Source organism: Telopea speciosissima, chromosome 11 (genome assembly GCF_018873765.1).
Source record: "Telopea speciosissima isolate NSW1024214 ecotype Mountain lineage chromosome 11, Tspe_v1, whole genome shotgun sequence".
In the NCBI taxonomy this organism is placed as follows: Eukaryota; Viridiplantae; Streptophyta; class Magnoliopsida; order Proteales; family Proteaceae; genus Telopea; species Telopea speciosissima.
In genome coordinates this window covers 54,765,643-54,777,384 of record NC_057926.1, presented here as the reverse complement: position 1 = coordinate 54,777,384, position 11,742 = coordinate 54,765,643, and the positions used below count along the sequence as shown (strand labels likewise).

The 11,742-nt window shown below is 35.4% G+C and overlaps 1 protein-coding gene across 2 annotated transcripts; it reads left to right on the top strand.

Annotated features, from left to right (window-relative positions):
• The first annotated feature begins 7,586 nt into the window (after positions 1-7,586).
• LOC122646842 (protein C2-DOMAIN ABA-RELATED 4-like) lies at positions 7,587-10,807 on the top strand. Of its 2 annotated transcripts, XM_043840450.1 has the most exons (3): positions 7,594-7,810; positions 9,005-9,100; positions 10,389-10,807. In XM_043840450.1, exons 1-3 carry the CDS (start codon positions 7,643-7,645, stop codon positions 10,677-10,679), a joined length of 555 nt encoding a protein of 184 aa, XP_043696385.1. In that variant the 5' UTR covers positions 7,594-7,642; the 3' UTR covers positions 10,680-10,807. The 2 variants fall into 2 exon arrangements, with proteins under 2 accessions (XP_043696386.1, XP_043696385.1); XM_043840451.1 differs by lacking the exon at positions 9,005-9,100 and having other exon boundaries at positions 7,587-7,810.
• Positions 10,808-11,742: the final 935 nt, after the last annotated feature.

Genomic DNA, 11,742 nt, shown 5'->3' with positions numbered 1-11,742 from the left:
GAGTTCATCAATTTCTTGAGCTCGACACCATTGAATGTTTGAACTGCCAGATGTCAACATCTCCAACCCAAATTATTGCACTCCACACTTGTAGAGAATTGGAGAGAATTATTTTCCAATTAATCTAGCTAGTCTTAAAACTGAATATTGTTTCAGAATTCTATACAATATCAAACCATCTTCCTTTTTCTTTTTTTTCTTTTTTTTTTTTTTTTTTTTTTTGTGGGTTGTGTTAAGTCAATATTGGTGGGGATGGAAGAGTTAGTCAGGATCCGCGTAAACATCATGGGCCCTATTTCAATTATCAAGAAAAAGTATTAAAAAAAAGGGGGAAAGATCTGATTGAAGTTAATTGGTTTTCTCATCAGTCATCATCTCTGAGCTTGAAGTCTTCTCTGCAATCATCTCTGAGCGTTAAGTCTTCCCTTCACCAGTGACAAAAATTATAAACAACTGAGAGAAATGGGTCAGATGTGAACTGAAGTACTCATTTTGAATTCTGAGTCTTCGATTATAGGAGGAACCTTCCCAAACCCCAGGTTCACTTCCCCGAAACAACAACGTCGAGCCCACCAACCAATCAATCTCTTCAAGAGATCTATCCGATCAGAGGAACGATATGTTTTGGGTTCACATGAGAGTCTGAACTCTGAAGACAATAATCTAAGATTTCAATACAAATTAAGCCACCGTGATTAGTGAATCACTAATCACGATTCACCAATCAACGGTGCTTAAACTTTTTTTAATCTGAGTTGAGTCAACAGAGTCTTTTCATTTCAGAAAGTTGAAATTGAACCCCTGGACTATAATTGGTCCACCCTGATTTTACTGGTGTAATTTGTAAATGAATAATGTGAAAAGGCTATCTGAATCGACCATGGAAGGATCTCTCTTTCTCTCTTCACATGAAATGACCTCTTAAGTATGAAACTATTTCATCACTCCTCATTTTTTTTATGTGATAAAGGGTTATTTTTATCTGTTTCATTTCTTGTCCGTTCCATTTTTTCAAGTTCCTCTAATAGAGGGGGTGGACCCGGATCTTTATAGTCTCTATATATCTGGCCCTCCATTTCCTCTATTTCATCTCATAGGGGGCGGAAATGACCACCCTACCCCTTGCCCGAACACATTGCCCAGATGGGGTCCACTCCTCCTATTAGATGAAATAGAGGGGTAGATAAATGGAGACGATAATTTTTTGGGTGGATCCCACCTGGGTAGTATGTTCGGACAAGGGTAGGGTAGTCCCCTCCCCTCTATTATAGGAACTTGGGGAATGGATCTGCCCAGGAACAAAAGATCTTGAACTCGAAACCTCCTATGAGCTGAAAAATTATCTCCTCAATTTGCTTGCCCGTCGTTTCCTGAGTTCCATCTAATAGGAGGAGGTGGAGTCCATCCGGGCAGTGTGTTCAGGCAGGGGATAGGGTAGTCATTTCTCCCTCCCCCCTAATTAGATGGAATTGAAGAAATTGACGGACAGGTAAATTGAGGGGATAAAGATCCCCTGTGAGCTAGGCTCTACTACACGTATTTTTTTCTGCTCCATTTCTTGTGCGTTCATTTCCCTAAGTTCCTCTAATAGTGAGAGGTGGACTATTACACTAGCCTCAAGCCAGTTGCACTAACCAGCTGTCCTGTGTGTGTTCCCTATGCTGCTTGCTCAGATATATCTCTCTCACAAATAAATAAATAAAACTTTTAAATTAACGTTTATTGCAATCGACTCTTGATGGTAGTGCTTAAGTTCTATCCCAAAAAAAAAAACATTCTTGGTGGTCAATCCCATAACCTACGAACGTGATCACGAATTTGATTCAGACTAGGAAGCCCAGCCTTATAATAATGCCAATGAATTTTTTTTTTCCCCCTTTGAATATGAAAGCTATGGTATAATATTTTAAGTAAACAACCCCACCTCTCCCTCAAGTTTAGGCGGAATTCAATCCCATGACCTGGTTACAACTAAACATGGTAGTTACGAAAATGCTAATATATTGACCTAAGGCTCAAGAGATTGTTTGTAGAAGTCAATCACAAAAAAACAACCTTACCTATCAAAAAAAAAAAAAAAAAAAAGAAAAATGAAAACCAAATTTTCATCATTAAGGAAATGAGTTAATTGACCAATGGTAAGTTTAAGGTTATGCCTATTTGACAAGAGGTTGAAAGGGAGATAAAAAAAATGAAAATGCTAAAAAAGTGAATTTTTATTGGCTTTGTTTGGCATAAAAACATTGTTTTACAAAGAAACTTTCAAATATCATGGTTTTGATGAGACAATTTTGCAATTTTGATGGTAATAACAATAACCATACAAAAATCCTCTCGCCAAAAAAAAAAGTATTTCATTACAACTTTTTCCTTTAATTCATTCTCTTGTCATACTAACTTAACCATTTTTATCATTAATTCACTCTGGTATTTGTGGCTAGTTCCATTCCAACTGAGTGTTAAAAGTTCGACTATCAACTCATTCCTTTTAACCAACAATATGCCATTCCGAAAATTCTTATATGTATGTACATGAGATTTTCTTATTCACATGTCGATGTATCAAATAATTTTTAATATAATATAAATTTTTTCTCTTTCTTGACGAAGGTAAAATCTTGTCATTTAATGTGTGTGCATGAAAATTTTCTAAACAATAATAACTTTTGAGAATTATATGATAGCAAGACATTTTCAAAGTATTTTGAATTTTTTTTTTTTAATCTATGACTTAAAGAATTTTTAGAAATAAAACAAGGAGCAATCAAAAGAAGGTTTACATGTTATAAGTCCACACATAGAGGTGTCATTTAATTTCGAAAGTCCCTATAGAGGATTTTCTATCTATTGTATGTAAAATTTTTAAAATTATAAGTTTTGATGCCCCCAAACATTAATGTGCTAAAGAAAATTGTACAAGACCACTAAAGTCAAATATACTCCGAAGATCGCAATTGTGATTTTCATATCTATATGCACACATTAATGATCCAAGAAAGTAATTTGATTTAACCAAAACCGATGGTGGGGAGCAGAGAGAAATATTTGATTGGAATATTATTTCATCAGTGAAACAATTAGCAATGATTTAGATGTGTAACTTCTATACCCATTTTGTATTATTGATCTAATGATTGTCCACGTTTGATTAGGATAATTGAGCATCACTGAAGGTGCTAAGAATGTGTTTTACTATTTTGTTTGTTTGGATCTCTCTCTCTCTCTCTCTCACACACACACACACAATACAACACACACAAATTCTCTCCCTCTCTTTACGATCTCCTCCTCTTTCAATGCTCTCTGCAAGTTTACTGGTGTAATATAAGGTGTATCTTGTTGTCATCAAACTTGTGAAATGAGAAGTCGTAATCTTCTTTGGATTATTCTTTGTCTTATTCCTAAAAATTATTTAATATTAAGATAAAATAAATATTTTTTAAAATAATTTGAAGATCATTATTAAGAGGTCTACATTTTTTTAGTAGACATGTGGAATGACAAGATGGGATTGTTATCTCTTCCAGCCCCCTATCCGAACACTTTGTTTGGGTGGGGTCCACCTCCCTTATTAGAGGTGTTGGGAACTGGGCCGGGCAGAGATCTGGAGGAAATAATTTTTTGACAAAATGTAATCTTATGTAAAAAAAAAAAATAAAAAATTATGTCATACAAAAGCACAAAAAATTACAATTTTTTTCCTTTTTTCACCAACTTTAATTATATTAAGATTTTGGAGTTGAGTCTCTCATCAGTCATCTCTAAGCTTTAATCTTCTCTGCAATTACAAAAACCCCATCATGGGTCCTATTTTAAGAGCTAAAGAGAGGGAACGATTAGACTTTGGGGTTGGTTCTCTCATCTATGAGTTTTTTAACACTTTTCTTCCGGAGAGCAATTACAGGAACACATCGCTATCGTTCCACCTGTGACAAAAACTAGAGAAACGTTTCAGATGTGAACTCCAAGTACTCTTTTTGAATTCTGGATCTATATTGTGCATGGAAGTAAGAACCTTCCCCAGTTCACTTCACCGAAAAGCACATCGAGCCCACCAATCATCTCTTGGTCAACAGATCCATATGAACAGAGGAATCATTTTCAGATGAAATAATAATATACTTGGGTTCACATGTGGGCCCAAAACCCACCTGCTTTTGCTGGGGAGGAATATGGCCCAGGCTCCCACAGTTCTGAACCTGGTTTTTTTTGCAGCTTGTAAAGCTACCTGGAGAGGCTGACCTTGGAGGAATTTTTATGTTAATTTTGTAAACACCGGATGATAAAAATAATTATTTTTATTATCTACGAATGCAAAATTGAATTAGAATGTAATACCGAGAATGTATATCAAATGTTGCCTTAATCTAATTGAAGTCAACTAAAGTCTTTAGTAAGTTTACCAAAAAAACATTAAGTCTTTAAGATAGAAAAACTTATTGAACACGAGGGTAATAATTGGTCCATCCTGATTTTACTGGCTCTGTAAATAAAAAAACAAGGGTAAATATTTCCCAGGACTTACATTGACGATGTGGGTCTCGTGTAAATAATACTATTCTTCAAGTGCAACATTGCTATGGTATGAAAGATTCCCTCATTCTAACATAGTTTGAAAACTTCTCCCACAAAATAAATAAAAGGAATTTTAAAAAATTCAATCCCAAGACCTAGCTACAACTAACCAAGGTAAACCAATAACAACTGTCGTCTTTGATAATGTCAATGATATATATCTAGATATTAAATATATAATTTGGATCTAATTATCATCATTAAGGAAATGAGTTAATGGACATCTTTGATAGTAACTTTACAAGAATTCTATTACCAAAACAAAACAAAAAAAAAAAAAAACCATTACAAGAATTCTCTTGATATAATATATGTAAAAAAAAAAATTGTATTTCATCACAAAACTCTTACTTTGATGAATTCTCTTGGCCAATTAACATAACATATTTTTTATTTTGTTATGCTATTTGGATTTTAAGGTTTGACTATCAACCCATTCCTAAAACTATCAACGTGTTATTTCACAAATTTTTATATATGTATATATAGATTAAGGGAGAGCTTTTTCTGTAGTCCCTACGTTCACGAGTGGGCCAATGAGAATACACATAGAAGCATCATGGGGTGGGATTTCTGCTTTTCATAGGGGATGGACAGTCATTTTACCCCCCATTGTGTCTGAACGTGAGCGACACACTCCCCCACAAAGAACTTTTCTCCATATATTAATTAAATGGTCAAATCATTTTACTAATAATGATGATAAATTATTATTTTGGATTGTTTATAGCAATATGATTATATTTAGATAATCATCTGTTGAAGTTGATTTACCTAACCATTTCAACATAATAAATAGTTATTGAGTATTTTAATAATTATCCATCTAATGTATTTGTATATTGAAGCTAAACTATAGAACCATTCAATCCCACCATTTAATAAAATTCTATGTGATAGTTTTATTGGGGCTTGAATTTGATTGACAGTGTTCACATTATCATTTACTTATGGGTAAATCATTTGACCAATTATTTTTATTATCATGTGTTGTCATAGAAGTTTAGAAGAAGTCTATACATATTTGACTCGATTTGCCCTTCACCTACGGTAAAGAAACTTTCCTTTACCACGGGGCACGTGGGTGCCTTAATGGTGAGATTGAATGGTTCCTTCATCTAGGGAACTTTTGACCCTATGCGATGAGTGCTTGGGGGTGGGGTGCCAAAAAAATCCTATCCAGCACCCTGTTCAGAGTTGGATACAGTGAGGCGTGAAAATACCGTCTCATCCTTGCTTGAGCAAAGCGCTCGGATAGGGTGCTGGATAGGAGCTGAATCCGTGGGGATGGAGATGGTGATGGGGTTGGGGGGGATAATTAAGACCTTAGGATGGTCTTGGGTTCGAGCATCATACTAGGAGATAAAGCCCATCTACTAGGAGGTCTTGAGTTTGAGCCTTTTCATCCATATATAGAAACCGTTGTGGACCCCAATGACAATGGTTTGCATGTCTCATCAAAAAGAAAAATGTTTTCTTGATAAATTATATGGTTGAGATACATAATCAAACTTGAAATTGAAATAAGGGATCGAGCTTTTTACTCATGGAGAAATTTTTTGTTTTTTATCCACGAGATTAATCCTCGGATTGGACTTAGAAAAGATAATTTAGATCTTCGCAAGAAATGGGGGGGAGTTAAGAATGACATTCACTATTCTAAGACTCCAATCATAGTTTCAAATCACTTTGAATGAAAGATTCTCTCCACCCCATGGAATGAGGTATCAATATTAGATTAGAGGTATCAATCAGATCGTATCGATATCGGCATTCTTAGTTGATCCTTGATTAGATATTGGTATCAGATCAAGAGTAAATCATAAAATAAAAAAAAAAACCTAATTTTTAATTAAAAATAGGGATAAAAGCGATCGATTCATGCAGATATAGGCTGATTTGGATCATTATCATATCGGTATTGATAGAAATTGATATTGTACCCAATACCGATACCTCAATCCCTGCTTACACCCTTTATCATATAGAGCTATTTCCTATTATAACTATATTTGGAAGCAATATACGATAAAATTTTAAAAATGGAACTAATAATAAATTAATATATCTAATTTCTCTCCATTTTATTTAAAAAAAAAAAATCATTCTTTTTTCTTTTCTTGATTTCCAAACACACCAAGCATCCAAAACTCAAATCACCAATGGTTATGAGCCAAAAGTGAGAGAAATGGTGGAATCATTTTCTCTTTTTTATGGCAAAAGGTCGCTACCTAATCGCATATTCCTTATACCAACAGAGGGGCCAATGAGAATGCATTCATAGTCATCTAAACTCTATGCCACACGATCAGATAGTGTTCTATTTTCTCCTTTATTTTTTATTTTTTTCAGATACCATGTGCTTTAGAATCTTAGATAGTAGAGTACATTCGTGACTCTCACGTTGAGTGGCGACAAAATCTGAAAACGAGAAAGGTGAAAGAAGCTTCTTTCCCACTCCAAGATGGGCCTACAACATGTATTGCCAAACATGAAATTTTATGATTACCTCTCGTTTGGTTCGCGAAAACCAAACAAATCGACCTCATAGGATAATCAAATCTCCATCCGCCACGTGGAATCATGATACACGTTAGCATCTTTTTTTTTTTTAAAGAAAAATTTGATTAAAAAAAAATGTTAAAAAGATCATAGAACAAATCATAGCCATCCATCTGACAAAAAAATGTGGCATAAAACCCATTTTTGGAGTCAGTTCACCAAATAGAACCTTCTTTCTGATAATGTGGCTGAGATAAAAAAACAAAAACCAAAACGAGGGGCCGCATTGTTCAGAAGGGCAGAGAGAGAGAGAGAGAGAAGAAGGGCAAGGAGTCCCCAAAACACAGACCCTGCAAAAGCATTAAAAAAATCGGTTTTTTTCGAGGTTTGAAAATCACGAAAAATTTAATTTTTGCAGACAAGTAGGGTTTGTTTGGGGAGAAGAGATCCTCATTATGCATGTGAGGAGGACTCTTTCCAATTAATTATCAATAAATTTTTACAGATTAACCGTTTCCTTGTGGGAGGAGAACTCGTTTTATATATAAGGAAGAACAGGTCACTTATGGATTCTCACCAAGCACATAGCCCAAGCGATCATTCTTCTTCAGCTTCGTCTTTCATGGATAACCTCTTGGGTCTTCTTAGAATTCGAGTCAAGCGCGGCATCAATCTCGCAATCCGCGATGTCCGCAGCAGCGATCCTTACGTAGTTGTAAAGATGGGCAAACAGGTCTGCTTTTGATATCTCTCATGTTTTAAAGCTCTTCTGTGTTGTGAAAACTTGTTGGAATTAAGACTGATGTTCTTTCCTAGGATGGGTTTTTGCTGACTTGATGATATCTATTTGGGTTTTAAAATTTTGGGGTTTTTCTGTTTGATTGTGATTGCAAATGGAACTGATCTAGATTTTGACGAATTTTCATAATTTGTGAAGCTTCTGTCGGATTTTTCTTCTCCTGATTAAATATTAAGGACGAAAGTTGTTGAAGCTTCTTCTTCTGTGACCTGTCCCGATTACTCTGTTTTGAGAACTATCAATCTGTTTTAGATGAGGGTTTGCCTAACTAATCATTTGTTTTTTGATGAAAACTTTTCAAGCTGAAGCCATTAAGGAGAGAAGGAGAGAAGGAGAGATAAAAATAAAAGGGGAAGAATCTAAGAGATTCAAGCTTACCAATTTTTGTTAAAAGAAGATCCAGAAGCTAACCTGAGATACAAAGTTTCCCTTTTATGAGTTAGAATCCTTTGGAACCAAGAAAGCACAAGAGGCTTCCGGTTACTTTTATGTCAGAAGTCAGAAACCGTTTGTTCAGAGCTGCTGGCTCCATGTGATCTCAGCATATAACGGCAAAAAAAGCATGAATTTTAAATGTTGCTTGGCATAGTGTAAGGTGATCAGTTGATAACATGCATGATATGTGTTGCTTCAGCGGTTAAGGCACTGTTCTAAGAATCGGAATAGGGGATCCCTTTCCCTTTCCCTTTCCCTTTCCGGTCGAATTGAATCAGAATCAAAATCGTCTGGATCTGATTTCCCCTTAAAAAATTCAGGCTTTCTCTGATTGAACATTTTAATAAGTATTACCTCACAATGTTGCTAAAATGATTTTAATTCTCAGCCTTCAATATGTAGATTTGTCATAGGAAACAAATATTAATTTGATTTAGTGATTTAAGGATGTAATTCATGTTAGGGGAACTAAAATTTTCTTATTCTTTTACATCCTCGAGCTTGAGAAATTACTTCATTTGGTTTTTTAATTTTCATATGCTTTTCTATTGTTGCTGAACTTTGATTTTTAACTTTTAGTGACAAGATGGTGACCTTTACTAGTTAATTTAAACTGCTATTCAGTTTCCTGTTCTTGCTTGAAGTGGCTTTTTTATACCTTGGTTTTAATGTGAAACTAAACAATGGCAGCAGAAACTGAAAACTCGGGTGATAAAAAATAACATCAATCCTGAGTGGAATGAAGACTTAACTCTCTCTGTTCAAGAGCCTCTTCTTCCAGTCAAGCTTGTAAGTATTCTTACCTATTTGTTTTTTTTTTTTTTTTTTTTTTGTGTGCCCTCAAATATAGTGCTATAACAACTGATGGTTAAAGAGTTTGATCATCACTTCATGTGAATCCTTTTGCTTCTTTATCTCCTTAACAAAGTAAGCTCTCTTATAAACTAAAATTATATATTTTCTGAAGATTCTGGTTCGCTCCGAGTCCTTGTGACGTGCACAAGACAATGCTTTAAGTACAATTTTTTAAGTGGGTCTTGACCTTTTCCATCTGAGATGTCATGACTGCAACTATCTTGCAATTTTTTATGATGGATCCTTGATACCATTGGTTTGAATTTGTCTTTTGATCTTGAGATCTGGACTGATTATTGAAATTTAAATTTATAAGCTGGTTTTATGTGTTTCTCTAAATATTCCTTAAGGCAAATTATGCAATTCAACACAGAATTCTCTTTTCCAGTCTAACCAAATATGACAGAGAAACAGAAGGTCCGGAAAATTTGTGGTGCTCAAAATACGGCATTCTTTCCTGTGGTGCTCTATTATGGCATTCAGGATGGTTTTGTGCTCTTGGAGAGATGATTTCATTTTCATATTAGGGAAAAACTGGGATTTTGTATTGCTTAATGGTGATCAATCGCCTGGCTAATAACAATATAAGCTGACTGATGACCAAGTCTTCGCGATAGGAAGTGAGAAAAAGGTCAACAAACACTTACCAAAATGTTTTCTCAAAGATTTTGCAAATAAAAGTAGATGTTAATCAAGAAAAAGTCTTCCCAGGTAAAAGTCTACCAAAATGTTTTCTCAACCTTGCAAGAAGGTTGCCTACAGCCTTCAAAAGTCCTATTGTTTCTTAGTTTCCACCATCTCCACATGATGAACCTGACATCAGGCGCCACAAATGCCTTTGCTTACCCTAAGATTGATATGGTTCTAACACCCCAACAGCAGCTTCTCTGTTTTTTTCTTTTAATCCTTGGCATTGCTGAGCTAAAATTAGAATCATTTAATGAACTGTACCATTCTTCCAAGGCATTTTGACATTGTGGAAGAAGATCAATTGTTGACTCTGCAACAATTAGAGAGTTGGGGGGGGGGGGGGATGCAATTCCCTTTGGTAATCAAACTAATGGTTAAGAATCTGTGAACAGTAACCCCACCTGGAAAAGTGAAATGCAATTTCCTTGTTCACAAACTCACTAAATATATGCTATGATCTCTTTTGCCTTCAGCAACTTCTGCAATACGTTTTCCTTCTTGTCCTCATTGTGATGGTCTTATGTGATTGCAGACTGTGTATGACCATGACACATTCTCCAAGGATGACAAAATGGGAGACGCAGAGTTCGAGATCAACACCTTTATTGATGTACTAAAGATGAGCTTGGATGGGTTCCCAAGTGGTACTACAATCACAAGAATCCCACCATCCAGGCAAAACTGCTTTGTTGAAGATAGCTGCGTTATCTGGCAAAATGGGAAAGTCATTCAAGATATGTGTCTGAGATTGAAAAATGTAGAATGTGGTGAGTTGGAACTCCAACTGCAATGGATTGACCTCCCTGGATCCAAGGGTTTATGAGTGGTCCATGAATTATTGGCTACTTCTTTCTGTTGTGTTGTTAAATACATCATCTTCAGTTGCTGATGTGAAATGAGTTCCAGACTGGTTTGTTTTCTCATAGGTATATATATAAGAATCTCAACTTTTATCAATATTCATCTCTGATGTATAAAGGCTGTTTTTATTTTCTGAGGGGAGGGGGAGGGGGAGGGGGGGGGGGGTTGGTTTACCCTAATTTCCATGGGGTTTGGTTTTAGCTCTATGAAGATGTTGATCATAATTGGGGGTTTTGAGATAGATCCAGAGAAGCGCCTCTTGGCGTGGTGGTGGCTGCCAGTCATAATTGAGCGCTGTCCTAAGTCCTTGGAGAGGTTGCTTGTTCGACTCTCCCCCTCCCCCTCAGATGCTTGACAATTTGTTATTAAAAAACTCCTCTTCTGCAGAATCTTTTTTTCAGTTGGCCATGTATCTTCAGACTAGTGGAATCTAAAGTTGATTTGAAAACTTTGATTAAAAAGACTGAAAACTTCACCATTGTTAGCAAATATGGATTTTGAGATTAGAGATGTAATAGAGGGGATTTGGGACAGATATGTATGACTCCATATCCGGTCCATTAAAAGGCTATGTTTGGAAAAGCCTAGAAAGAGAAGAAAAAATAATAATAAGACAAACTATGATGATACAATGATTGATATGTGTGGCTATCTCTCTCAAATTCAAATTTTTTTTTTTCAATAATGAGACAACCTATGGTGTCACAATGATTGGTTTATATGTCTACCTCTCTCCTCAAATTCAAATTTTTTTTTGAATTTTTTTCTTTTATTTTTGGGCTTCCAAACATAGTATAAGGAATTTAGGAGATCTCTATCCACTAAGTTTTCGCTGACAGCCTTAGACTCAAAAAATAAACTGGACCATAAAAAATCAGGATTGATATAATTTTATAAATTTGACGAAATGTTGGGTTTGGGACCAAAGTGTTGGAGAGGGAATAATTATGACCCTAGCTTCATGGTATTCCTTCACCATGGGTGAAAGAAAAACTTTCTCATAAAAGAGAAGTTTGTGTTTGTAG